The following is a 27,046-nucleotide window of genomic DNA, read 5'->3' as shown; positions in this document are numbered from 1 at the left end:
TAAAATCTAAATGAAAGTGCTGATATAGACGAGATATCGCGCGAGTTTTCGCTCCACAAATTTTAACAGTTGAATGCCACCCCGCGCCGCGCATCACCTTCAAATTACCAGTGGTGAGAACTTCACAATATTCTACGCCAATAAGAATGCTCGATTAAACTTTACAATATTTTCCACCAATAGGGACGCCCGATTTGACTTTACAATATTCTGGGCCAATAGGACCGCTCGATTTTCCCATATAGGCGCGTGCTAATTTAACCTGGTCAAATAATCATCATATAATCAATAATTAGTCAGTAATCAAATAGTTGTAACGTGATCATAATTAAATTGATGAGTAGAAAACATATTTAAAATAATGTTCATTAACAATTAAATTATGTTCGTAATGGAAAATGTTCTGTGCCTCACCAATGATAATATGTACATATGCATTTGTACTCACTTTTATACAAACTGAATGAATAAATTACTGATTATACAAAATGGTCATTTTGAATAGAAGATACTATGCTCTCAATTTTTTTTAATTTTGTCGCGTTCTAACTGCATAAATGATATTATCTCCAAAGTTGTTAATAACAAGTTCAGGCAAGAATCTTTAGTAACTGAATTTGTAAATTTGCATCTGAATTCAAATTTGGAACTTAACAAAGGGGAATCTTTTTATTTCCAGCTTTGCTTTTAATTTAAAGATCTAAGAATATTAATCTTCTTTCGTACTACTAGGATAAAGTTAACTGTTCTGAACGAGCAAAAGCTACACTAAATAATTTTCTCACTTACCAAACATTTGTTTAACATTGCATATGCTTGAAGAAAATAAATTACATCTTGAGATATGTTCAACTTATATTTTGTACAAAAAAAATATTTAGAAAATTAAAACACATTTCAATACAATTTTACAGGTATGACATACATAGTTCTAGACTTTATAGAAACAGAACAAACTGAAATAAAGTGAAATTTATAAAATAATGCAAATTTCCAAGGTAACTAGATGTCTTGATTTCTCACGTTGACCAATATAAAAAAGGAGGGAACAAGAACGCGGGAAAGTCTGTTTCGGTAGATATTCCTGCAAAACACTAGTAATGATAGTGACGAGTGGCGACACCAATCTTGTGAACAAAAGAAATAATAGTGAAGCAACGTGCTTGGGCCATTTTAGCCATATAACTGCCGAAATATGATCATTCATATTGTGTAATTTGTTAATAGTTTATCATTCGCCTTCCTCATTTTATTGTTGCATAGAAATAATACAAATACTGTGTTTTTGTAATTGAATACACTTTTTATATAATTTCCATACAAATAGAATACAAAATTACTAATATCAGCGTCGATCCTTTTTGCTGCCGACACAAATCATTGAAGCCTCATGTTTCTCTGCTGGTATTATTTTTAATGTTTTATACGCTATATGGATTTAAGGATGGATATTCGAAATGAGGTATGATATTTATTAATAAAAATTTTAATTACTTAAAACATAGAATTAATGTTATTCTCAATAATTTTTTTATTGTTATGGGATTTGAGGTTAGGTTTATGGTTAGAAGATAAAATTGAAACTATTATTGATCACAAAATTGTAACTAAAGAAATATATCATTTACATAATAGAATGTTGCGATATCATGTAATTGTAGGAAAGGTATATTTATTATTATACAATATTGTATTACTGTTATATTAAGTTATATTAGTTTAAATTAATTATCATTCCTTTATACATATATACATGTATTTTTGTAATATTTTGTAAATTCCTTGAAATTAATGTATATTAATAATTGTTTAATTAACAAAGAGAACAAAACAATTGTGTGTGTGAACTAATTTTAGTAACTGATTATTGATTGACCTGAAATTATTTGTGAATATTATATATAATTCGTTTTTGTGTAATATAAATAAATTATATGATATGCAATGCTTCATTATAAACAATATTACATAGATTATTTTAATACATTTTATTTCAATATTATTTCTTGTAATATTAAGATATTAAGTTTTAATTAATATCTCATTTTATTTCAGCTTGATTTCCAATTCTTAGATTTACATGATTTAAATGACAATGATAAGAATCATTTAATAGGTATTTTAAAATCCAATGTCGCTAATGACACCTTGAAATTGCCATGGGACACAGTTGAATCTGGTAATGACGTCAATGCTCCTATAACAGAAATTCCACAAGTTCATAATCAATGGTATCATAATGGTAATTCTTTTATTTACTTATTTATTCAGATTGTATATATCTTATATTTATTTGTGTATTATATTGAACTTTGTCGTTCATTTAGCAATGCCACCACAACCCTCATATGCACAACAAATAATGTGTAGTGATTGGCAGGGACCAATTTATCCTGTTCCAACAGATGCTCATATACAGCCATTTATGCCTGCTATGACTTATTCTCATCCTGGATATAATCTTGGAAATGAAATTCATGATGTTAGTTGTAACAGGGAAACTAATAGAAGGAACAATCGAGGAAGAGGAATAAGAAGAGATAATTTCAATCGTGGAATAAATCCTACAAATGAAATGCAATCAGGATATATGGGAGAGCAGGGCCAATTCCATCCACCATTGTCTTTTGTTGTTATGTATCCAGATCAAACACAACAGCAACAATTCTCTGGTCATGTTCATTATCCTCCACTAGCTATATATCAGCCAAATATTCATACACATACAAATACACATCCTCATACGCAACCTGCTTATGGATATCCTCCATATCATCATCCTTCAGGAAATATAAGATGTGTTCGACAAGCACCACCTATGCTTTCTCAACCTACTCAAGAATGTACTAAAGTACAAGCTACAAAGTCTCATGAGAAACGAGTGCAGAATCTCTACACACCAGTTAAGCAACCTTTTCATCAAGTAACTGAAGAGGATAATTCTTCACAGACCAATATAGTCACTACAGTTATAACTGTAAATAACAGTAAGGTAGAACAATGTACCGATAATGTAGATGAAAATACTGCCAATAGGAAAAATTCAAACACAAATGGGAAAGTACCACCCGTTAATGTTAAAATAGAGCATAACATTGTATCTACTGTAAATGAAAAATGCAATGGAGCTGAAAAAAATGATGTACCATGCGTGAATATTAATAGCAGTATTGAAGTGAAACAAAATGGAGAAACTGATAAAGAATATAAGAATGAAACTGTTTCTAGTATTAAAACTACTGTTGTTAAAACATTATCAAAACCAATTTGTAAAAATGAAAATGAAGCACATAAGGAAGATATTTCTAGGAAAAGTGGGCAAGATGAAATTATTATTAAAACCCCAAGCAACTCTTCTAATGCAGCAAATACTCCAATAATTGTACCTGCTACACCATCCCCAGCTTTATCTAGCATATCTTGGGCTAGTATTTTAAAAAAAGGAAGTGCAGAAGCACAACAAAATTTATCAAATTACAAGCCAACAGCGCGTATTAATCCTCTGCCAATCACAGAGAATAATATAACATCACAAGTTTCATCACAATTAACGGAGAAAGATCAACCTAGCAGTACAATACTATTTACAAATGAAACTATTTCATCTAATATACGAAATGAAAGTAAAAATTCTCAAGCAGAATCATTACAGAATCATTATAATGATCCTATTGCCTTTCGTATGGGTGGTAAATATTGTTCAAATTTATTTATTTTAAATATTTTCTGATTTAAATACATCTAATATATCTTTAATTTCTTTTTCTAGAATTCTTATTAAGTTATCAGATGGATAAGCAAACTGTGAGTTTATTACCTAGGGGATTGACAAACCGTAGTAATTATTGTTATATTAATAGTATATTACAAGCTCTGCTTGCTTGTCCACCTTTTTACAATCTTTTAATGGCACTACCACATTCTAAAAATTCCAATAAAATGTCTTCCACTCCACTTATTGATAATATGTAAGTGAAAATGAAATTTATTAGGATATCTAATGTAAATTTAATATTTCTATACATTAAATTTAGCGCATATTATGTCATTTCGATAATGTTCCCTAAAATGTTTAATTATTTTTTATGCAGGATCAAATTTGTACATGAGTTTACACCTTTATCAGATGGTGCTCGACTGGCCAGGAAAGATCGAGCAAATAAACGAGGGGAAGATTCAATAGTAGATATACAAAGTGGAGTGGCCTTTGAACCATTTTACGTATATACAATGTTAAAAAATACGTCAGCTGCGGGCGTATTTTCTGTGGAAGGGCGGCAAGAAGACGCAGAAGAATTTCTCTCGTGCCTTCTGAATGGTATCAATGACGAAATGCTTGAAGTATGATCTTAATTAACATTCGTCTTAATGTGAATTTTGATAGCATAATATGGATAATATTATTTCTTTATTCCAGCTTATAAAACTAGTAAATAATGATCAAAATGTAACAAATAATATTGAAAATAATATAAGTTATAACAATGGAGAGGAGGAATGGAAGGTAAAATACAACATACTTCAACTAAATAATTTAGCAATTAATTATCGAAGAAAGGTATTAATACCAAGATTTGGATTATAGGTAATGGGTCCAAAGAATAAAGGATCTATTACACGGTGTACCGAATTTGGAAGAACACCATTATCCGATATATTTCGTGGGCAATTGAGATCTAGAGTATCACGAGCAGGAGAACAGCCGACAGATAATGTCCAACCCTTTTTTACGTTACAACTTGATATTGAAGTACTAATACTCATAAAGAAATCCAATATAATATTGCAATACAATAATATATTAATACAATGTTTTACTTTTAGAAAGCAGAATCCGTGAAAGGTGCTCTCGAAATTCTTGTTGGGAAAGATCAGTTGGAAGGGATGACATGCAGCAAAACGAAACAACAAATAGAAGCTTGGAAGCAAGTTACTTTAGAAGAATTACCTGTCATTCTTATATTACATCTAAAATGGTTTGACTACAAACTCGATGGTTGCTCAAAAATTGTGAAAAGCGTGGAATTTCCAATTGATTTAAAGTTGGATAGCAGTTAGTAGACAATTTATTAATTCTTTTCATTAAATTTATGAAATTCAAATCAATTAAATTATCAAATTCATCTGTTACAGAATTCCTCTCGCCAAATGCTATAAAGAAACTAAATCCTAAGCAAAAGCATTATAAACTGTTTGCTGTTACTTACCATGATGGCAAAGAGGCAACAAAAGGTCATTATGTTACAGATGCTTTTCACGTGGGGTATGGTGGATGGGTCAGGTATGATGATAGTTCATTAAAAGGTGTTTCTGAAAGTAATGTATTAAAACCTACTCCTCCAAGAGTTCCATATTTATTATATTATCGACGATGTGACACTATTGGGAATAATCAGTCAAATAGTGGTAAAGCACGTTAAAGCAAAAAACATTAATTATGAATATAAATAAATCTATATTCTGAGCCTAAAGGAGGCAACTTGAAAGAATAGATTTTACAGATTTGTGGTTCTTGTTGATATTTGTATCTAAGTACAGAGAATGTTTATTAACCAATATCATAAAAAAATAGAAAAGTATTTCTTTCCAATATGCTGTACTTCCATGAAACATTTGTACTAAGAATGTTGTTACAAGTTTTATGCATAGTTTTCTTGGTACGCGAAATAAATAATAGTTGAAGTTGAAGTTAAAGAAGAGTTTTGATTTTGGCATTCATAGTTCTATTGAAGTTAATAAGCGCTTACACATTACATTTTATCAAAATATTAAATGTCACAATCTCTTGTACATATCTTTCATACTCTGATTATGAATATACAATGTATAAGAAAAGGATATACATAATAATCTTGTAGAAAAAAAGGCAAAAATAGAGAAAGGTTTTTCTACTTTAATGACAAAATTTCTATGAAATGCAAATTTTATATATGTCTGAAGAAAGATACATCTTATGCCTTAAGTTATTTTTGTATATAACCTTCCTGCGCCCTTATAATATTCCAACCTGCCAATTATTTTTAGCATATATTAGTTTGATAGCTATTCTATAATTTAAAAAAAAGATAATTGAATAACTATTCAAAATACATATGTATTTCGTGATAATACTTCTTTATGCCATATTATTAAAATAAATATTTGGAAAAAGTAAAAAATAGAGATTTTGAACAAAAAAGATAATTGGTAAGATGGAATACTAACGTTATCAGTGAAGAAGATTGTATAAACATGAAATTTGTGTACAAAACTACCTTGTATGTGTCAAACTTGTGTCTTTAATTACAGTTCTTTAAAAAAAAAAAAAAAAAAAAACAAAACAAAACAAAAAAAAGAAATACAAATATATTCATGTATTGCCATTTTATACATGTTAATACATGTAACAGAATACATTTTCTATTTTTTGTAATAAGTTTAGTGAATGAATTAATTTAATGACTACAAATTTGGTTGTATTCGTATCGTTATACTTCAACAATTTCAAGATACTTATCAGCGAAATATGTTAAAAGTATAAAAATTACTGTATACTTAATTGATTTTATATAGGTAATGTGTTGAATGTTTTGTTTTGCTTTGGGCTAGTGTGTGTACGGTTTTAACTCTCCTGTTTCACATCATTCTTCTCAAATCTTTTTTAATTCTTTCTAGTTTATAAATATATTGATATTCATATATGAATATAATCTGTTGATAAAGCAACAAAATTCCCATTGCAAAACATTTTATTTAAATTCTATTTCTCACATAATGTAGATAAGAAATACTTTTAGTAAAATAATACTTCCTACGAAGATGTAAAAAAAAAATATATATATATATATATATATATATATATATATATATATTAAAATGTATATTTAAGATTTATAAAAATTAATAAAAATATGTATATATGTTATCAAAACTTGATTATCATTTACTAAAAGATATTTTTTATTTCAAATATTGACACTTGATTACACATATTATAATTACTTTTTTTTATCATAGCACTGTGACATTTAAAATTCGTGAAAAGATTACAACCATATAATATATTTTAATAAATAAAGAGTACAAAAGATTGTTTAATACTTATTAATTAATAAACTTACTATTAATTACTTATTTCTAATAGTTCTCAGTTATATAATATTTCAGTTATATATAATATTCGGTTGTATATAATAACAGATCTTTTCATTCTAGTTATATAATAACAAATATTTATTCTAATTATTTATATTCTATCTTTATTCTAAATATAAATAAGACCCTTAATATTTAACAGTTTTGTTACATCTCATAATATATCATGTAGCTTTAAATCCTACAGAATATGCAATAGCTACGAACAATATCATACAGATATAAAAAATATATTGAGGAAATGATATATGCTAAAAATGTGGGAGACAAACTTTACCAGCAAATAATTCTGAAATTACTGTAATCCACAAAGCTAAAACAAAAAGTATATAAGAAATGCCAACTTGATGTGAATTTGGTAACTGATATGGTTGTCCACCAATCTCATCAATGTGAAAACCCATTGGAAATATAACAGCTGCTAAGCAAAACAGCACCACTAAAATATAATCTTATATTTTTTATGTAAAAAATTCATTTTTAAAAGGTAATTAACATTATTAATTGCACTTACTAGCTGTAAATCCTACCCATCTTGCATAGGAAATAACATTACGATCCCAATGAGAAGTAGCTAATAATATTATAGTGGCTGTTATTAAAATGCAACCAACAAAAATACAAATAAGAGCCATAAACCATTCTGGTTCCAAATTTGAACTGTAACAAACTGGAGGTCTATTATATAAAGTCATACATGACCACATTAGTCCTAGTCTTGTATCTCCTAAAAAAATTTTAATTTGTGAAAAGAACTTATACTTAAATACATATATATTATATTATATTATATAAATAATAAAATTTATTACATTATACCATTAAAACCATGTAATTACTAAGAAATAAATAAAAGAAAAATATAATTTCTAATCACTCACCACCAACATCAGTAATAATCCAATCAGGCATAGCCAGACTGACAATTGCAAATATATCGGCAGCAAAAAATAATGTTCCCGAAATAATTGTTAACTTATCCATTTTATATTAATAATAATTAAATAATTTTACTTTAAGTTACTAAAAATAGTTAGTATCATTGATGTCAAAACGTTATTTTCTGATAATTGGGACAAAAGTAATTTTATTTCGAGGTTTGTTTTACTATGCTATTGATGTCACTTCGTTCGGAAGTACACAGTTTTCTAACCTAAACACTCGTGACATGTAATACACACTTAATAATACATATACATATGTACCTATGTGTATGCATATGTATATATATATAAAAGTAAGTACATATCTTATACTATGAAAATAACATAAAAGAGGTACAAAAAAATACAAACAGTTAATTAATGTATATTTATTAAATAACAAAATTAATATAATTAATATATATTATTTTTACACAAGTAAAAACACGATTTTTTACAAAAAATAAAATAGATAATCATGTACCCATTTTTATTACATAATTCATTGAAATTTTCCTATACAACAATGTGTCTCATGAAATTAAAATATTCCAAATTTAATTATAAAATACCTTAATTTCCAGTTAAAGTGTATTCGAATATATAGAATAATTTCGACGTTTAAATTTCTTACAATTTGGTTCAATCTGTATGAAATGATTATCACCTGCAAAATAAATAATGTGTCTTACTACATAAAGAATGGTGAAGACATTATAATTAGATAGTAATATATCACTCACTATCATCTGTACACTCATGATTTACTGCTGATGATAAATTGTTAAGACTTTCATTTGTTATATCTTTACTGCTACTTATTTCTGATTCTTGTTCTTCATTATTACTTTTTGGAGATAAATTTAATGGCGATGTCCGATTAAATGAGTCACTAGCTAATCTTCCATCAAATGTAGAACTTAAAACATTATCTTCATCGAAGGAAATAGAAATTTCGTGGGAGCTAGATATATGTTTTCATTATTAATGATTCGTTTGATTTCAATTTGGATTTACTACAGAATCCGGGTTGCAAAATTTTTGGCTGAATGTATCTTTCAGGAGATATTTTAAATTGCTAAAGCCGAAAATGAGGATCATTTATTGCGGAAACGAACGAGCTTTAAAGATTCATCCTTATTATATTTGACCAACAAAGATCTTAATTATAAAAATCCGTCTAATTTGTCGCCCAGAAAATAAGTAATAATCCAGACCTAATTCAATACTCACGATTCAAATGTATACAGAGAAATAAATTTTAAAAAAGGTCACGTTAAAAACCACGAATTCGTCACACAAAAAAAAGCTGAGCACAATTTTCTATGCTTCACTTTCGCGAAAAACGATCCCCATTTTCGGCTTCAGCAACCTTAAAAAGTGTCATTCCAGCCGAATAATTGCAGTCCAGATACTATAATAAAGCCTTCAGAGTTCTTTTGTATTTCTTACTTTTGTATTAATAGTAGTAAAACAGATGGATCGTCAATACCCAAAGTATTACAAAATTGTGTTGTTTGACTATTTAGTATCAATTGTGGTGATACCACTGACACATCTGTACAATCAGGATTATATGATTTTACAGTTTGTGTAAAATTCAATGGAATTTCTAAATCACAGTTAAATTTTTTTAAAACCATTGCTTTCTCTTCTACGGTTGGTGTAAATACCCATCTAGTATTACCATATTGTCCAGGCATATAGTGAATTCCACTTTTGACACTTAATAAATGATTTGTTAAATATAATATTGTTAACCACTCTAAGTCATAATGTAATTTCAGTGATAAATCTGAATTATGTTTAATTTCAAATACTTGAAGAAATTTTCTTTTTGGGAGACATTTATCTAGAGCTAGAAATTTAGTTACTCTTGTTCCTCCTTTTTCAGGAACAAGAGCTGCAAATTTACAGTGTAAATGAGCAGAAAACCAATAGCTCGGATAATGATGTTCCAAAAGTTCCATACTTGGAGGACTACCAAGCACATTATTCTTGATATCATTTCTATAATAAAACAATAATCTATCGTAAACACTCATATATTCAAAAATTAACATATTTTACATAAGTGGCTTTTATTATCTTACTTGAAAAAAGGTTTTTCTTTTAATAAAACATTTTCATCTCCATATTTAGTTATGCCTGATGGCCAATCATGTGACAAGAAAATATCAATATTACCAGTAAGCTGTAAATGATACAAATCATAAACAATAATAAATAACAAAATAAAAAATGATATGATAAACGAAAAAGTTATTCTCATGTTACTTTTATAAAATCTATGTCCAAAATATGAAAAAGTAGGTATTATCAATGTATTACCTGTTTTAATCTAAATATCTCTAAATTTCTGATATGATATACACTTCTGATTGTGTTTTCAGTATATGGTGGTTTTTCATGATGTCCCTGCATCCAGTGTTGACTTTTATATATACCTGATAATCCTGCAATTCTAATACCACCTATTGTTATTACACTAGCATATCCTAAATAATAAATATTAGGAGCTACCCAACCACCATATGGTAATTCTTGAAGATAATTGGAAGCTTCATGATTTCCCCCAATAAATATTGTTAACACAGGAGCAACTTTCTCACCAGAATAATATCTATAAAATTTTTAAGATTCTTAAGGGCTTCTTAAATAACATGACAGATAAAAAGATAATTCAAATTATTTAACTGTTTCAATTTTAATAACATATTGGGTTGGCAACTCACTTATAAAAGGTACGCATGTCTTTATATTTATCAGATACTGCCATACATTTTAAATCACTCAAATTTCTTGTTGCTTGGAAATCTCCACAACAAATAAGTAAATCTATTTTTTCCCCATTAACTTTTTCCATTTCTTGGATAGTCTCGTAAATAATATCCAATTCGCCGTGTGCACAACCTTCTACAGCAATTCTCATCTCTTTATTTTTTTCTAAATATCCTTTTATTCAATTCACTTTTTCTTATATATTATGATAGTTCTCAACGTGCTAAATGACACATTCACATATTTTTCATTTAATTATATAATTAAAATTGATAAAAGATTTCAAAGCATTAAAATAAACACATACAGTAATCACGTACTCTAACCTAACAATTTTTCATTATAGTTTTCCTTAGCTATATAGCCATTTTTGTATTTCAACATCCATGTTACCATAGATACGATAGTACCATGAAGTTTGTCTAAACATGAAGTACATAAGTACATAGAATCGAAATACATACATTGAATGGTTGCTGCTTATACGTAAGAAAATAAGAAAATTAGAACCAATAAATTAAAGATATATAGTTATGTTTAATGCGTAGTGTGGTGCATTTATATCAATTATGAGTTTAATTTTTTCTACTGAAGAAGGATGGATAATATCTCATTTAAAATTTCTTAATAATATTTATACAAACGTAAAAAATAATAACACACCGTGTAAACTAATTTTTGATGAAATTTTATTTGAAATAAATTCTCAATACTTACGACAAAATCAAACAACTCAATCTAAACAACAAGAAGGAATTTCATTACAAAGTAAAAGTAGAAAAAGAAAGCGATCAAAACTTTTGCCAGACGCAGATTTAAAAGAAGTATGTAATAAAAAACAAGGAGTTTGGTAGTGTAATCATTAAACAAAATAGTTATAATCATTATAATAATCTATTTTGTAGATAAATTATATCAAGAAAACATTTAGCAAAATAATTTCAATTGTAAAAACAGAGGGATTAATTTCTACTAATATATTATCTGATAATAATGAAGCAGCACGGTTGGCATCACAAAAATTTTATCAGGATACATTTTGCAATGAAGAGGAAAATTTTTATGGGTGCAATGATATGGATATAGCTATTACGTCAGAATTAAAGGAGAAGAGATATGTTTTCCCTCAAAAATGTAAATTTTATTGCTATGATGTAAGAGACATTGCAAACAAGCTGGGCCTAAACAACCAATATGATTTTATATTGTTGGATCCTCCTTGGTGGAACAAGTCTATAAGAAGGAAAAAAAACAAATATTCAGAAGCTAGGTGATCTTGTATGGTTCAATATAAGCCATTATAAAAGAAAGCTCTCTGAACAATTTAATGAGAACAAGTACTTTGATAATAGTATAAGTTTTTCTTGTTCTCAATTTTGTGAGCATATGGGTAAATAAGATTTTAGATGCAACTTATCATCATAAAAAGAAACTCATGTTGAATAGTACTGATGATAGATTTTATTTTTGTTACATTAATCAATTGTATTTTTTATAAGTAAAAATATTTTAATTCTTAATAGCAATTTGCTGCAAAAGCAATATTTCATATAATGTGCAAATTATGACTTATATTTTTCTTTGTTAAACAGCTATAAAATGATGTACAATGAAGAGTTGGCTAAGATACCAATTGGCAAATTATTATGTTCAAATGGGCTTGTAGCAATATGGTGCACTAATGCTCCAAGTCATCTACATAGCATCTTTAATGACATATTTCCATCATGGGGAGTTACATACAGAGCAAAATGGTATTGGGTTAAAGTAAGTATATAATGTAGCCAAATTTTACAAATTATTAAAAGTGACAGTTATATTATAAATTACGCTTCACTCTACTTATATTTTAGATTACTCAAGGAGGAAATACAATATGTAATTTTAATTCTGCTCCTGGTAAACAACCTTATGAATTACTAGTTCTGGGATCTGTAGTAAATGGAAATGAAATAAACATTCCTAGTGGTAAACTACTAATAAGTGTACCAAGTGCTGTACATTCCCATAAACCACCACTTACAGGTAAAAATTATATGTCAATAACAATTTATGTTGAAAAAATTAATGAAGGTATATAAAAATATTATTTTAAATTATAGAAGTTATGAGAGAATATCTTCCAAATGAACCAAAGTGTTTAGAAATATTTGCTAGATACTTACTTCCTAAATGGACAAGTTGGGGTCTTGAAGTATTGAAGTTTCAACACTTATCGTTATATACAATGATAGAAGAAACAAAAGAAACTCAAAACAACACTAACACAGCTGTAAATAAATTGATTAATTAGTATTAAATTAGAAAAGAAAAAATATTTCAATACTATTATTTTCTTTATTGCACTTATTTTATTATCATAAATTAATCATGCTTTAATAACAATGAAGTAACAGTATTATAAAGTGCCATTTACATGCTCGCTAATACCATTTTTTACTGAATTACGATAACCATGTGGATTCATTGTTTGCCACCTCCAGAAATCCTCACCTATATCAAAAAATACTTAGAAAGAAATCTTATTTAATATGAAAATATAGTGGAAATGTTATTTCACTTACACATCCGTTCGACATTAAATTTAGTCCTCCATTCTAATTCTTTTTCTGCTAAATCTGTATTGGCATACATAGAAACAATATCACCCTCTCTTCTGTCTTTTATAACATATGGCACTGTTGTTCCTGTGACATTCTCAAAAATTTTAATCAATTCAAGTACAGATACACCTTTACCAGTACCTAAATTATAAATTTTTAGCCTCAAATGTCGTTTGTGTAAAGCATTTAAAGCTGCTACATGACCAGCAGCTAAATCCATAACGTGAATATAATCACGTATACCTATAAAATATATATTTTCGAAATTTTTTACTTTAAACAATATATGCCTTTAATGTTGCATAAGAGAAAATAAAAAATTTATTTGTACCTGTACCATCTTTTGTAGGATAATCACCACCAAAAATGATGAGTTCAGGTTTATGTCTTAAAGCTACTTGTGCTATATAAGGCATTAAATTTGTAAATGACTTTGTAGGATCTTCTCCAATCAAACCACTTTGATGAGCACCTACTGGGTTAAAGTATCTTAGAGAAATGATATTCCAATTCTGTTAAATAAAAATCAAAATTTTATATATATTTTGCTCAAAATTTTGATTGCTAGTAAAATTTTAAATAAATTAATTTTTCTGATATTTTCGAATTATTTAAAATTCACCTTTTCAGCTCTCGATATATCTTTAAGCATTTCTTCAATAAAGTACTTTGTTCTACCATATACATTTGTAATATTTCCCGTTGGGTGTTCTTCCGTAATTGGAAGGACGTTTGGTTCTCCGTACACGGTACAAGAACTGCTAAACACTAATTGGAAACACCCAGCAGCTTTCATTACCTTGTAAAAAGATTAAGTTTATTCCTTTTTATAATGTGAAAAACATTATGCACATAAAGACTTACTCAATTACATTTTACCTCTAACAAATTGATGGCACCGATAATATTATTCCGATAATAATGAAGTGGAATTTGCATTGATTCACCAACCGCCTTTATTGCCGCAAAATGAATTACACAATCTATTTTGTGCTAAAATTTAAGATATAACATGATTTTAAAAATATTATAAAAATGTTTAAGGTAATTCTTTTCTTAAGTTATATTTTGTACCTTTTTAAAAACTGTTTCAAGTTTGTCACGATCGATGAGATCGCAATTGTAAAATGTAACTTTCTTCCCTGTAATTTGTTCCACTCTTTTAAGAGCTGCGGATTCACCGCTACTTTCAGTAACACTATTAGCAAAATTATCTATTGCAACCACATCATATCCACTCTCTAAAAGTTCGACAATACAGTGACTTCCTATGTAACCAGCTCCTCCGGTTACGAAAATAGTTCTCCAATCTTTGGCCATGCTGCTATTAAAAAATCATTATAAAAATAATACAGTATACGTTTCCTTAAACATCTTACAATAACTCTATAAAAATTATTATGCTTAAATCTGTAAGTTATTAATTGTGTTAAAAAATTTGTCAAACTGAACCATTATGCGTAATTATGATTTTTTTCTACAATCACGTAATAATATCTGTATTCAATTTAAGTATTTTCATTTTATATATTTCATAAACTAGATTTATGCAAACGAAAGTAGTAAATATATATGTACATGTTGATAGTTTGTAATGCTAGGCAATGTACATACACAGCGTTTCGGGCATTCAACTGTATCGAACTGAGTTCAAGGCCATTAAAATATACGATAAATTACTACAATTATGATATATATATATATATATATATATAATTAGCATCAAATTGTAAATATTAATTCAATCAACATAAAATTGAAAATAATTAATTTGTTTCATCTGCTTTTATTAAATTGAACATATTTGACTCAGAATAAATATTTCATTTACCATATCTAAAAGATACTTTATAAAATATGAAAAAAAAACAAAAAATTTATTCTGAAAAGAATAAAAAGGTATTAGTTTTGTTAATCACTGGATAAAGATAGTAAATATTCAGAATTCAACTGTTGAATTTAACGGTACTGTATAGAATCAGACGCTTCCAACACATTACATTGACATTACATTAATTTACACAATAGAAATACGGATAAAGAAAATTCGATTCTGTATTATTATTTTTTACATACATAAATGAAATATAAAAATAAGAAATACCCTTAAAAATATCATTTTCGTATATGAAATTTAAGCATAATGAATACAAGAGAAGAACTTCTTTTTTTATATTTAGTTTATAATATTAATAATTACATAAAATGTTTATTCTGCAATGTATTATGTGTACAAAATATATAACAACATTTTCTTTTACCTTATACTATAGATTAAGAAATAAAAATTGTATAAAGTATATGTTCCGAACTAATATTCAAATATAAAAAATAAATACTTTTATCAAATTAAAAACGAGATAAAGGTACATAAAGGTACATTGTAATTTTAAAAATATTAATTATTACCTCAGTAAAGTAAAATTATAAATAATGAATACGTCAAACCAATACAGAAAGATCTGTGGACACGCCGCGTAATCACTGACTCTACCTTGACGACTTGCCTCCTCTTCGGATATAAGAAAGTAGAGTTTAGTATGTTCGTGGAACGCGAGACATCCCCTCTTTTACAATACTATCGTACGAATTATCGTACATATACAGAAATATGCACACTACACAGTTCGGCCCTCTGAAGTCCTTGCTTTCAGCAACAAGTTCTTCCTTTCACACAGATACTGCTCACCTATTCACCTACCTCCTTTACGAGAATGGGGGGGAATGATGGGTCATATACAAGCTACACAGTTACTGCTTACATCATCAGACAATTTTTAACAGATTGATTCATTAAAATATCATGTAATTAGGTAACAATAGTTTTCATCGTAATTATTTCAATGAAATTAAATTTTTGGAAGGGATTACTTAAATAAAAATAACTATAAAATTAAATAAAAAATGTCATTTACAAATTTAATAAATTCCTTAATCATTCATATACATATATGAAACGTAACAATGTCCGTTCATTGTATTGTTAAAACTTGGATTAACTTATGTAATAACTCCTTTTGTTCAGCATTTAAATAAATCCACAATTCACCTTCTAGTTCCAACAATGCTTGATAATCATGTGACTGACATGCTAATACTAATGATTGTAACAATAATAATTCATCTTCACACATATTAAAATCTGCAATTTATTTTTTATTAGTCAGCTTGTAGTTATTTAAATGATTGAAAAAGGAGGATATTAGAACACTTGCCATTATTCGTACTTTCTTCTACCCATGCATATTTTTCCAACACCTGTGCTAGAGAAGGTGCTAATCTTTGTGGTGATGGTTGAAGTATAAGTAATAAAAGCACTCTAGTTACCTCACACCTATGTATTAATACAATTACTAAATAATGAATTCATTGTTTTGCAAACATTCCAAAAAATATTATTTCAAATTGTATCTAATACCTGTGTAATATAACACTATAATTGCCTCTTGCACCAGCATTAATATAACTCTCAACAAATTCAACAAAATCATTTAGAATTTGTAAAGCAGATACATAATCACCTGATCAAATATTTGGTGTTTAATTGTTATAGCTGATTATAATTGTTTTAATAAATATTTACCTTGTTTAATATGATAAGATACTAATGTATTAATAGCTTTTATAGTTGGAAAAATATCAATAGCTTTACGTAATTGTTGTATACCAGCTGGAGTAGAACCTAAGGCTAATGCTAGCTCTAGTGCTAATCCAGCTGACATGGTATTGAATCCTGGTTGATTATGGCAACGTGCTAAAGCATGACCAAAACAACTTATTGATGCCTAACATAAAACATTGTAACTTTAATATTTAATACACTTATACTGCTAATTGTTAATTTAAGTTGCAAAATTAATAAACCTGTGTATTTTCCTGTCCTATAGAAGGGCATCCTATATCCTTGTCTTTCTTATCAGCCACAAGAAATTCTCGACCAGCTTTTATTAAATAATTTAATTCAGAAAAGATATTCTCTAGTGTTTCTTGACACCTGGCAGCATCTAACAAACATAAACCTGCATATTGCCATAACTCCTTTTGTTCACATTCAATTGCTAATGTCCCTAAATAATAATGTAAAATATTAATAAAATTGTCATCCTTTTACACATCATAAAATTTCCATGTAACATACCAAATTGATCACTTGCTTCAGCAACATTTGGTTTTCTTAAAAACCGTCTAAAATTAAATTATTAATAATTATAATAATGATTTTATTATAGGAAAGACTAGATCATTCTATAAAGGTAATAATATGGATAACAAAATACTTACTTCCTAAGTTTGTTAGATATATTATGATACTTTGTTAAAAAGTCTAATGAATCTCCCATTATTTTTCTTTGATTTAAATGTACAGTTTTCCTGATTAACTTTTATTTGTACATTCTTTGTTTATTTATATACTTACTCTAAACAATAAACATCTTTTTTTATACACAATAATTTTTCAATATATGATACTAAATGTAAAGTATTATATTAAGTAACTGAATTGCTTCCATTTCATTCAATATTACCTGGTATTACTTAATCATATCTTTATTTTCCGAATTAAATAATATGTAATTAATAATTTGATATGTATTAATAGTAAATCAAATTATATAAAGTATTAAATTAATTTTGCTACTATAAATGCACTTGTTTAGTCATCCTATGTGTACATATTTTATTAATTGGTTGTAGATGTAGTTTGTAGTGAACCTTGGTTTAGATGGTGACGATCGACGGTGTAGTAGGTACATACTTACATATAGTGAACCATTAGTAGCGCCAATGCGTGACTATATGTTACGTATGCATTTATGTATTTTTATTGTACAAAAAAGTTAATATTGTTTGATAAGTACCTTTCATATAAACTTAATTTTGGTATTATGACAATATTTATAATTAATTACAATTCAAATTAAATTTTGTGTTATTTAGAAATGTTTAACAAGACGAACTTAGTAATTGTCAACAACGTTTACCGTAATTACATTATAAAGTACAATAAAATTGATAGAATATAATTATAATTAACAGTTTCTAAACAATCAAATAGTACTTGATATTTAAGATTTAATTACGTTTAAGATACATGTCATTAAAGAAATGTTTAATATTTCAGGGACATAAAGATATTAAATTATATATCTGTTCAACATTGTTACTGTAATGTAAACAAACGTTATCAGACATAGCTATATATATTAAGAAGTTTAGAGAGTGTCGACAAGAATGTGCAAAATTACATTTCCAAGTAATAAAGTGTGCCATACAGCAATATCATAATTGAAGTTTTTGTATGCGTAGAGTTAATAACTCACATTTTCTTTTAAAAAACGTTAACAAGACTAAAGGTTTCTTTAAAGGATGCATGGAATTATTGAACTAATTTTGAACAGTGCTTTATTATGGATATCTTTACAAGTTACTTGGAGTATCTTGATAAATGTTTTTTATAACTTTTGCATACCATGGATTGTTTGGGGTTCTCTCATTATCGCAGTTGGACTAAAAATAGCCAGGATTCCACCACCAAATTTAAACATTGTGCAAGAAGTGCTTGGTGTAAATCCTCTTTCATTGAAAAAAGATAATACCATGTCCAAAGATCATGGTAATGGAGAACAATATTGCATGCGAGTGGTGGCTCATCGTGGTGGAGGATATGATTTTCCTGAGAACAGCTTAACAGCCTTTCGTAATGTAAAATCTTATATATAATAATGGTTTTTGTTTTTCATTAGACAATTGTTCCAGTAAAAGATAACAAATTCATTTGTTTTTTATTAACTACTTTGAAATATTAGATACCTTATAACAAAAACAATTTTATATACTATTTTATGATGTAAACATGAATACTAATATAGTAGTTACTAACAAAAAATTTATTACTTTAGTGAAAACAATACATTTCTTAGTTTATCTTTTATAAATTAAATTATATATAAGACATTGATCAGTTATAAAATATTTTATAGAGCAAAGAAAGAGGGTGTACTGCTGTTGAACTTGATTTATGTCTTACAAAAGATAATGTGCCCATAATATTTCATGATTTAACAATTGATAGAGTTACTGGAAAAACTGGTAATGTTAAGGATATGACTTGGGATCAATTAAAACAATTAGATATTGCCCACAATCATCCACTTAAGTAAATAAAACATTATATATTCTTTTATTACAAAAATGTTATTAAAATTATATTTAAATGCAATTTCTTTTTATGTATTACAGAGATAAATTTATTGAAGGTGAAAAAATTCCATTACTTTGTGAGGCTGTAGAAACATGTTTATCAAATGAACAAAGAATAATTATTGATATAAAAGAATCAAGAATGGAGATTGTGCAAGTAATTTTAGATACATATAAAAAGTATCCAAAGTTGTATCAAAGAGCAATTGTATCCAGTTTTAATCCTATTATTGTATATATGGTAAAAACATATGTTAAAAAGAATAATATCAAAATGACTGTTATTGATCATGGGTATGTCAAATAATAACTTTGTTATTACAGATTAGAAGAAAGGAACCTCGAATTGTAGCAGGTCTTGCATGGAGACCACATTATTTTTCAAGAGTGTCATATTCAGGTTCAGATGGTCCAGGTCCAACAAAATATAACAATCCATTTAAACATATAGCAGTTTGCTTATTCGACCACATTTATGCATGGATGTTCCACTGTTTTATATATTATATTGTGGGTGTATCTACTCTATTATTGCATAAAGATGTACTGAATCAGTATGTATTTAGATATTCAGTTCTAAACATCATATTAAGTAATTATGTGTAGTTATTGTAGAAAACACAATATTCTACTCATATTCATATATATATATATATATATATATATATATATATATATATATATTATATATATATATATATATATATATATATATATATATATATATATATATTATATATATATATCTATTTTAGGTATATTATAAGAAAATGGTATAATCGTGATATTCGTATAATGGCATGGACGGTGAACCTACCATCAGAGAAATTACATTTTTCCCGGCTATTTAAAGTTACATATTTGACGGATACATTGTTAGTTGAAAAAGATATGTAATAATATATCACATATTCTATATGTCCTAAATGAGCATATTTTATACTACTGACATATTATCACTGCATTAAATAATAATCTAGTCTATTCATCAAAATGATGAATCTTATTTATATCTTTTTTGTAAGAAAATTAATGTTTATTTTGTTAAGTAAATTAGGAAAAAGAAAAAACAAACGAAATTTTCTGAGAAAAGTTTTTATTAGTCAACATACTACTCTTTTGACATATATATTTATTTTGTATGCTTGTCTCACACTTTTAAAATTTACATTTAAAGTAGACTTAAAAAAATGTATATCATAATATTTAAAAACTGAGGATTCATACATTTTTTAATTTTTGTAAAAAGTTACTTTAATGTTGCCATAATTGTACATTATTTTTACATATTACATTTACACTACATATTTTATTATAATTAATATCAACACCTTATAATTACTTAATAATTATGGACGGAAATATATATTGTGTAATTATTTACGATGAAATTTCAGAGAATAATAATTGTAATTAATAAATTTACTACACAATAGTAGTAAGCTTACTTTTGCGGGATTCCATACCTTGAATAAGTCCCGTTAATAAATCTTCCATTTCTGTGGTAGCACGTTTCAATTTGCAATTGTCACTAGCAACATAGGAATCTAAAGCAAACATTTATGTAAAAATATTGATACAAAGTAGTATGTATTATTTATAGTATAGTAATTTACCGTCAAGTAAACGATCGTCTGTAACCATATTCTGTAATCTATCTAGTATGTCATTTAGATCGCCTTGAATATTTTGCAAACTACTATGTTGTGAATGTTTATCAGGTCTTTGTAAAGATGATGGTGTATTATCTCTGTGAATACCTATAAGAGAATCAGATATTGGTAAAGACGATTCATTTTCAGTGTTAGTTGTCATAGTCTTCATTGGATATTTTTCTTCTTTACTATCCGAATTGTTAGAACCCAACCATTGAGAAAAACCACTATCGGATGGGTTCATTTCTAATTTCTTTGTACCTAATAATGAGAAATTAAATTAAATATACATAAATAAATAAAGTTGCAAATCATTTAGTGTTCTACAAGATATTTCATTTTTCGAAATGTGATAAAACAATAATACAACATACCTCCGATCCATGTACTTAATTCTATTTGAGTAGGTTCCAATACATTACTAAATCCCAAGCTTGTAGATGCTTCTGCAGAATCAATAATAACATCGTGATTTTGTTTATTGATATAATCTCCAGTTGGATTAAAATCATTTGTTTGTAATATATCTGTATCATTTACATTTGAAATTTGTTCTATATTTTCTTGTCGAATAATTGGACTCAATTCAAAATTTATAGGCAAAGGTGTTAATCTTGATGGAAGAGGCGGAACCATTGGTGTACTTTGCATATAATTAATTACTCGGGGCATACAAATTCTATCAGCAAACAAACATTTCTGTAAAAAATTAAAGAAACATTCGTGTTATTTCATTAGATCTCAATAGTAATATCATTTATTAAATGACAATATACTTTTAATAGCTTTAGACGTTGTAATTGCGATTCGATTGTAACTCTATGACGCTGAAGTCTTTCCGCTTTAGTGCCCTGTATATCAAGTAGCTCAATTTGTAATTGTTTATTTTCTTCTTCCAAGTGAGTAATTATACTTTGTAGTTCTTTTTGGGGATCATTTAAAACTCGTCTTTTCATTGTACTTCTTACTGATTCACAATCCGTATGTGTTATTTCATTACTATAACAGATATTTAAAAAGAAAGATATGGAATTTATAAAATATATTTATATATAGTAATATTGTCTCAGACTACAACCTTATATGTGGGATTTGATCATCAATATTTAACTCGATGGATCTAGCAGGACATAATCTTAATTTGTTTCTTATTAATTCAATAACTAATTTTGTTAATTCTCGATTAGAAGTCTGAAAAAACATTATGCATGGCATTTTATACGAAGATAATTAAATATATTAACATAATCAGAGATTTGAGACTTTTATAGCCTAATATCATACAATTTTTAAAATAAAGACTTCTGTATATAAGCTGTATTTTTATAAAAGACATGTTCCAACGTTTTACTAAGATTGCAACATCAGTGTATTTAACCTCTGATGAAGCTAGGTGTAATGCTGGCGAAACATTGAAACATATCTTCCATGAAGAAATAACTCATAACAGAAGGCTTGAATTTTATAAATTGTACCTTGGTACAAAATTCACGAACTGGATGCTTCAATTTATGCTTTCCAGATATTTTATCATATAAGAAACAGTGTTGACATTGATGATATGTTGCACATTTTAGACATGTATAACGTGGTCCCTGGATTGGAGTTGTTTTACAATATGAGCATCTAACATTATGTATGACTGAAATAAAGAACAATATCTATTATTTCCATTTCATTTTCATAAAGTATATCATTAAATATTTTAAAATATAAAATGTGCATACTCTTTTCTGCAGACTTTATGCGATTAAATGTTGTTATCCAAACAAACAAAGGAGGTTCTTGCATAATCCACGTTGCAAACTCTGATTCAGTAACTCCAAGACATCCTTGAGACTATTGTAAAATATTATAAGTTATGTACAGCTCAAATGTATTCAAAACATTATTCAATTATACCTTTGAAAAACACTTATCAATATGCGATTGAATATTTTGAGGTCCATATGCTGCACTTTCTCCAAGCATTTCCGTAATTTTACAAATATTCATCAACAATGTATGTAAGCTAGCTTTGGATAAGCATGCATTATGATCAGCTAATTGTTGATAAAGATATCCGTACTTCTCTTGTAGTTTTCCAGAACTAATTAGTATTAAAGCAACTTTCACAGAGAATACAGAAACAGTCCTAGCACATTGTCTATAACATTTATAATATTTATGGTAGTAAAACATTATTTATTATTTCAATTCTAATTAGCAAATTTAGATAGTAATATATTGATAGTAGTATATAGAATAACATACTTATCATATGTAGTTAAAATATAATTCAATGCCAGTTTTGTTACAAGATCAATATCAAAATTGGTATTATTTTCTTTGCATGCTGCGAAATAAATATCAGAAAGAACATCTTCAATTTCACTTGGGTCTAAATTTACACAATTTTCTGTAATTGAAAGTCTGTGGCGTTCAAAGACTCCAGCAATTAATTCTAGTTGAACATACTGCACTATAAAAGATATATATTATAATTTAATATAAATATAACAAAAAAATAATTACTCTAGTAGTGTAAAACTAATCTGAATATAATAAGCACTCAATATGGGAATATATTTATATTAAACTTACTGTTAAGTTCTTTATGTAAAATTTGCATTTTTGCTGCAGTTCTATAAGATGTATAACGGATAACATTACATTGCTCTATAGATTGTATAATATTTTGCATCTTTAAATATTTAAAATAGTAACAGATTACCTATAAGAAGAAAAAATAAATTATTATAAAATTTTAGATTTTACTAATACTAAAACTTATATCATAAAACAATTAGTTGATGTTTAATATTTGTTTCATATATCTTTACAATTATTAAAGATTATGTCAATAATAAATGAAAATATGAAATTATTATAGATTTTTATCACTAGAATATAATATTTAATGACAACAGTCATACTACGAAACATTTTTATAAACAAGTATGAGTTTATAAAATCTGAAAAAATTATTATATCATTTATAATACTACAAATTTTAAACAAAATTATAATTTATAAATTTTAATATCATAATATATTCAATTACTAAAAGCAGTAAAAGATATAATGATACTTTATTTATATTTTAAAAATTTAATATTTCAGAAACAAGAGAACTTTTAATATTTGATTATATTGCATTATAAGTATCTTCATTGTGTTATATTGTTCAATTATTACGATAAATACAGTCATTCTTAAATAAAAAGTTATAATTAATGTCTTACTTCCTTTCATCCCTCGCAACTTTATAATTTAAATAGTGGTACATGTAAACAAAATATTCTCACAAATTAATCATGAATAATAAAGACTATAGAGAGCATAGTTTTAAAGATAGCTGATTTAAAGCACCTGGACTAAACCTAACTGAATTTGTGTTACTAATTTCCTCTGCTACCACCACTTATATTATTTTAAATGCGCCTTAATATTAGTAACCTATGTAGTGTATGTAACCTATCTTATCTCAAATTGTAAAAAAACGTGATCATCGCATTCTATTTGTTACATATTTGTTGTCATTTAAAATAAAGTAAGTATAAAGAAATAAAATTTTACCATGCATAAATATACTCAAGAGAATGAATTTAGTAATATTTATAAAATCGAGGCAAAGTACTTACAGAATATATCATTTGATTATATTCTCTGTAATAACTTATGTAAAATATCGATCTTAATTTTGTTACAGTTCGGAAATGTGTGAAGGTCAACCGTTATTTAATTGTCAATTATCCAAAGGTGTGCACGAATTGCATATTTCAAACAGTGAAAAAGAAGAAGATAATGAAAACTATAATGATGATTTAGAAATTAGTGATATTATTTGGGACAGAAGTCACAGTAAAGCTGGTTTAAAAAATATTATCAAAAATGTTCAGACACAAAGTATTAATGCACAAAATGTTTCCAATAAGATTACAAATTATCAACCATCAGATAAATTATTTCGTCGCTATGCTAATAAAATTAACATTGAAAGATATGAAGGCCCAACTTTACCAGGACATGCAACAAATCTTCTTATTAAAAATGATAAACGTGTAGAAAAAGATAGATTTAGAACCAAAGACAAACATGATCGCGCAACTGTTGAACAAGTTTTAGATCCTCGTACAAGAATGATATTGTTCAAACTTTTAAATCAGGGTATAATTGCTGAAATTAATGGATGTATTTCAACTGGGAAGGAAGCTAATGTTTATCATGCAATATCAAAAACAGGAGTAGAATTTGCAATAAAAATATATAAAACATCAATTTTGCAGTTTAAAGATAGAGACAAATACGTTACAGGAGAATTTCGTTTTCGTCATGGATATTGTCGTCATAATCCGCGAAAGATGGTGAAGACATGGGCAGATAAAGAATTTAGAAATTTATCTCGTCTTCGCCAGGGAGAAGTAAATGCTCCAAAACCAATTTTACTATCTAGTCATGTTCTATTAATGGGCTTCATAGGTACTAATGGTTGGCCATCACCAAAATTGAAAGATGTTACTCTCACTGCTTCTAAATCAAGGAAATTATACAGAGAATGTGTCGAAACAATGTGGAGATTATATAATAAATGCAAACTTGTTCATGCTGATTTAAGTGAATATAATATGTTATATCATGATGGATCTGTTATAATAATAGATGTGTCACAAGCAGTTGAGCATGATCATCCTATGGCACTTGAGTTTCTTAGAAAAGATTGTACAAATATCACTGGTAAGTGAGAATGAGAACTTCTTATAATGATATTACTGAGATGTTTTATAAAAATTTTGAAATAAATTAATATTTTTGTAGAATTTTTTAAGAAGAACGATGTAGGTGTGATGTCTGTAAAAAGATTATTTGACTTTATAACAGATCCAACAATAACTGAAGAAAATATGGATAAGTATTTAGACATAATATCAGAACAAATGACACAACAGGAAGAACAAGATGATGATCCTAAACAACAAATAGAAGAACAAGTGTTTAAGCAAGCTTATATTCCTCAAAACCTAAGTCAGGTAATATATTGTAGGAACATAAATATATAGTTATTTACATATATATTTAGGTATATGTATATCAAATTGTATTTTAATGTAATGTTTAGGTAATTGATATTGAACGTGATATCAATCTTGCTAAATCTGGAAAAGAGGATTTGATATATAAAACTCTTGTTGGTTTAAAATCAGACTTATCCAAACCTATTAATACTCCTGAAATTCTTAGTAAAGATTTAAAGAAAACAAATAACATGGCAGAGAAAGATGATTTATCTGGAGATATTGATGATTCTGAAAATGAAAGTAGTGAAGAAGAAGATGTAAGGGAAAACGAACCAAAATTTGTTAACTCAGCTCGACCTCGGCATGAGAGTCCAGACAGTAAAAAGGTAATACAATTGTCTTTTATAATATATTTACATGTGGTTATATGAAACATAATATATAATGATATATATTTGATTAAAGGCACGGAAAAAGGCAGTGAAAGAACAGCAAGCTGAAAAGAGAAAAACTAAAATAAAAAAACATATAAAAAAGAGGAAAGAGAAGGTCTTAAAAAAAAAATAATAGTTAAAGTATTATTACAAAACATTTTAAGAAATTCAAAATACAAAGACATTACGTGAAAGTAAACATTAATTTCTTACATATTTATCTTCAAAAATTAGAAAAAGATAATAAAGATATGTTTTCCTATTACTAAAATTTAGTATACATACTGCATCCTTTGTAATATATTATCCTATTGTATA

The 27,046-nt window shown here is 27.1% G+C and overlaps 9 protein-coding genes across 25 annotated transcripts; 4 read left to right on the top strand and 5 right to left on the bottom strand.

The window, feature by feature from the left end:
• The first annotated feature begins 1,126 nt into the window (after nt 1-1,126).
• On the top strand, nt 1,127-6,369 carry Usp10 (ubiquitin specific protease 10). The gene is made up of 9 exons (XM_069110897.1): nt 1,127-1,462; nt 2,056-2,242; nt 2,328-3,689; nt 3,770-3,968; nt 4,092-4,341; nt 4,418-4,504; nt 4,586-4,750; nt 4,825-5,053; nt 5,134-6,369. Exons 1-9 carry the CDS (start codon nt 1,433-1,435, stop codon nt 5,418-5,420), a joined length of 2,796 nt encoding a protein of 931 aa, XP_068966998.1. The 5' UTR covers nt 1,127-1,432; the 3' UTR covers nt 5,421-6,369.
• Nucleotides 6,370-7,021: 652 nt separating this feature from the next.
• On the bottom strand, nt 7,022-8,320 carry LOC138178725 (uncharacterized protein C16orf52 homolog A). Of its 3 annotated transcripts, none has more exons than XM_069110901.1 (4): nt 8,016-8,320; nt 7,649-7,861; nt 7,412-7,585; nt 7,022-7,333 (listed from the first exon to the last, which is right to left on the bottom strand). In XM_069110901.1, the coding sequence occupies exons 1-4, from the start codon at nt 8,116-8,118 to the stop codon at nt 7,299-7,301; spliced, it is 525 nt and encodes a 174-aa protein (XP_068967002.1). In that variant the 5' UTR covers nt 8,119-8,320; the 3' UTR covers nt 7,022-7,298. The 3 variants fall into 3 exon arrangements, with proteins under 3 accessions (XP_068967002.1, XP_068967003.1, XP_068967004.1); XM_069110902.1 differs by having other exon boundaries at nt 7,412-7,573; nt 8,016-8,312; XM_069110903.1 differs by having other exon boundaries at nt 7,022-7,573; nt 8,016-8,309.
• A 110-nt stretch (nt 8,321-8,430) lies between these two features.
• On the bottom strand, nt 8,431-11,009 carry LOC138178723 (lariat debranching enzyme). 3 transcript variants are annotated; one of them, XM_069110898.1, is made up of 6 exons: nt 10,793-11,009; nt 10,389-10,680; nt 10,151-10,251; nt 9,510-10,067; nt 8,801-9,021; nt 8,431-8,724 (listed from the first exon to the last, which is right to left on the bottom strand). In XM_069110898.1, exons 1-6 carry the CDS (start codon nt 10,987-10,989, stop codon nt 8,642-8,644), a joined length of 1,452 nt encoding a protein of 483 aa, XP_068966999.1. In that variant the 5' UTR covers nt 10,990-11,009; the 3' UTR covers nt 8,431-8,641. The 3 variants fall into 3 exon arrangements, with proteins under 3 accessions (XP_068966999.1, XP_068967001.1, XP_068967000.1); XM_069110900.1 differs by having other exon boundaries at nt 10,755-10,933; XM_069110899.1 differs by having other exon boundaries at nt 8,631-8,704.
• A 259-nt stretch (nt 11,010-11,268) lies between these two features.
• Nucleotides 11,269-13,176, top strand: Mettl4 (Methyltransferase like 4). The gene is made up of 5 exons (XM_069111639.1): nt 11,269-11,662; nt 11,744-12,108; nt 12,431-12,605; nt 12,692-12,863; nt 12,941-13,176. Exons 1-5 carry the CDS (start codon nt 11,408-11,410, stop codon nt 13,129-13,131), a joined length of 1,158 nt encoding a protein of 385 aa, XP_068967740.1. The 5' UTR covers nt 11,269-11,407; the 3' UTR covers nt 13,132-13,176.
• On the bottom strand, nt 13,156-16,139 carry LOC138179154 (UDP-glucose 4-epimerase). 5 transcript variants are annotated; one of them, XM_069111643.1, is made up of 7 exons: nt 15,936-16,139; nt 14,516-14,765; nt 14,321-14,434; nt 14,064-14,240; nt 13,773-13,953; nt 13,403-13,684; nt 13,156-13,331 (listed from the first exon to the last, which is right to left on the bottom strand). In XM_069111643.1, the coding sequence occupies exons 2-7, from the start codon at nt 14,759-14,761 to the stop codon at nt 13,237-13,239; spliced, it is 1,095 nt and encodes a 364-aa protein (XP_068967744.1). In that variant the 5' UTR covers nt 14,762-14,765; nt 15,936-16,139; the 3' UTR covers nt 13,156-13,236. The 5 variants fall into 5 exon arrangements, with proteins under 5 accessions (XP_068967744.1, XP_068967743.1, XP_068967741.1 ...); XM_069111642.1 differs by having other exon boundaries at nt 14,516-14,762; XM_069111640.1 differs by having other exon boundaries at nt 15,851-16,138.
• A 195-nt stretch (nt 16,140-16,334) lies between these two features.
• LOC138179156 (40-kDa huntingtin-associated protein) lies at nt 16,335-18,106 on the bottom strand. The gene is made up of 8 exons (XM_069111654.1): nt 17,968-18,106; nt 17,723-17,859; nt 17,580-17,626; nt 17,306-17,508; nt 17,025-17,226; nt 16,860-16,962; nt 16,657-16,775; nt 16,335-16,583 (listed from the first exon to the last, which is right to left on the bottom strand). The coding sequence occupies exons 2-8, from the start codon at nt 17,779-17,781 to the stop codon at nt 16,414-16,416; spliced, it is 903 nt and encodes a 300-aa protein (XP_068967755.1). The 5' UTR covers nt 17,782-17,859; nt 17,968-18,106; the 3' UTR covers nt 16,335-16,413.
• Nucleotides 18,107-18,142: 36 nt separating this feature from the next.
• Nucleotides 18,143-20,734, top strand: LOC138179155 (glycerophosphodiester phosphodiesterase 1). 8 transcript variants are annotated; one of them, XM_069111650.1, is made up of 7 exons: nt 18,296-18,424; nt 18,564-18,695; nt 18,777-19,144; nt 19,423-19,598; nt 19,682-19,883; nt 19,967-20,196; nt 20,398-20,734. In XM_069111650.1, exons 3-7 carry the CDS (start codon nt 18,809-18,811, stop codon nt 20,537-20,539), a joined length of 1,086 nt encoding a protein of 361 aa, XP_068967751.1. In that variant the 5' UTR covers nt 18,296-18,424; nt 18,564-18,695; nt 18,777-18,808; the 3' UTR covers nt 20,540-20,734. The 8 variants fall into 8 exon arrangements, with proteins under 8 accessions (XP_068967752.1, XP_068967753.1, XP_068967749.1 ...); XM_069111651.1 differs by lacking the exon at nt 18,296-18,424 and adding an exon at nt 18,143-18,245 and having other exon boundaries at nt 18,564-19,144; XM_069111652.1 differs by lacking the exon at nt 18,296-18,424 and adding an exon at nt 18,169-18,278 and having other exon boundaries at nt 18,564-19,144.
• Nucleotides 20,735-20,940: 206 nt separating this feature from the next.
• LOC138179149 (dystrotelin) lies at nt 20,941-25,035 on the bottom strand. Of its 2 annotated transcripts, none has more exons than XM_069111633.1 (11): nt 24,921-25,035; nt 23,881-24,010; nt 23,551-23,758; nt 23,200-23,443; nt 23,025-23,136; nt 22,773-22,939; nt 22,376-22,488; nt 22,074-22,296; nt 21,672-21,996; nt 21,259-21,558; nt 20,941-21,189 (listed from the first exon to the last, which is right to left on the bottom strand). In XM_069111633.1, exons 1-11 carry the CDS (start codon nt 24,930-24,932, stop codon nt 21,068-21,070), a joined length of 1,956 nt encoding a protein of 651 aa, XP_068967734.1. In that variant the 5' UTR covers nt 24,933-25,035; the 3' UTR covers nt 20,941-21,067. The 2 variants fall into 2 exon arrangements, with proteins under 2 accessions (XP_068967734.1, XP_068967735.1); XM_069111634.1 differs by lacking the exon at nt 24,921-25,035 and adding an exon at nt 24,522-24,646 and having other exon boundaries at nt 20,942-21,189.
• On the top strand, nt 24,691-26,999 carry RIOK1 (RIO kinase 1). Its single transcript, XM_069111635.1, has 5 exons — nt 24,691-24,829; nt 24,989-26,013; nt 26,095-26,306; nt 26,396-26,680; nt 26,760-26,999. The coding sequence occupies exons 2-5, from the start codon at nt 24,996-24,998 to the stop codon at nt 26,859-26,861; spliced, it is 1,617 nt and encodes a 538-aa protein (XP_068967736.1). The 5' UTR covers nt 24,691-24,829; nt 24,989-24,995; the 3' UTR covers nt 26,862-26,999.
• The last annotated feature ends 47 nt before the right edge of the window (nt 27,000-27,046 follow it).

Source organism: Bombus flavifrons, chromosome 4 (assembly GCF_040668555.2).
Source record: "Bombus flavifrons isolate JBK064 chromosome 4, iyBomFlav1_principal, whole genome shotgun sequence".
Lineage (NCBI taxonomy): Eukaryota > Metazoa > Arthropoda > Insecta > Hymenoptera > Apidae > Bombus > Bombus flavifrons.
Note: the sequence above shows the minus strand (reverse complement) of the source record. Positions and strands in the feature narration are given on the sequence as shown.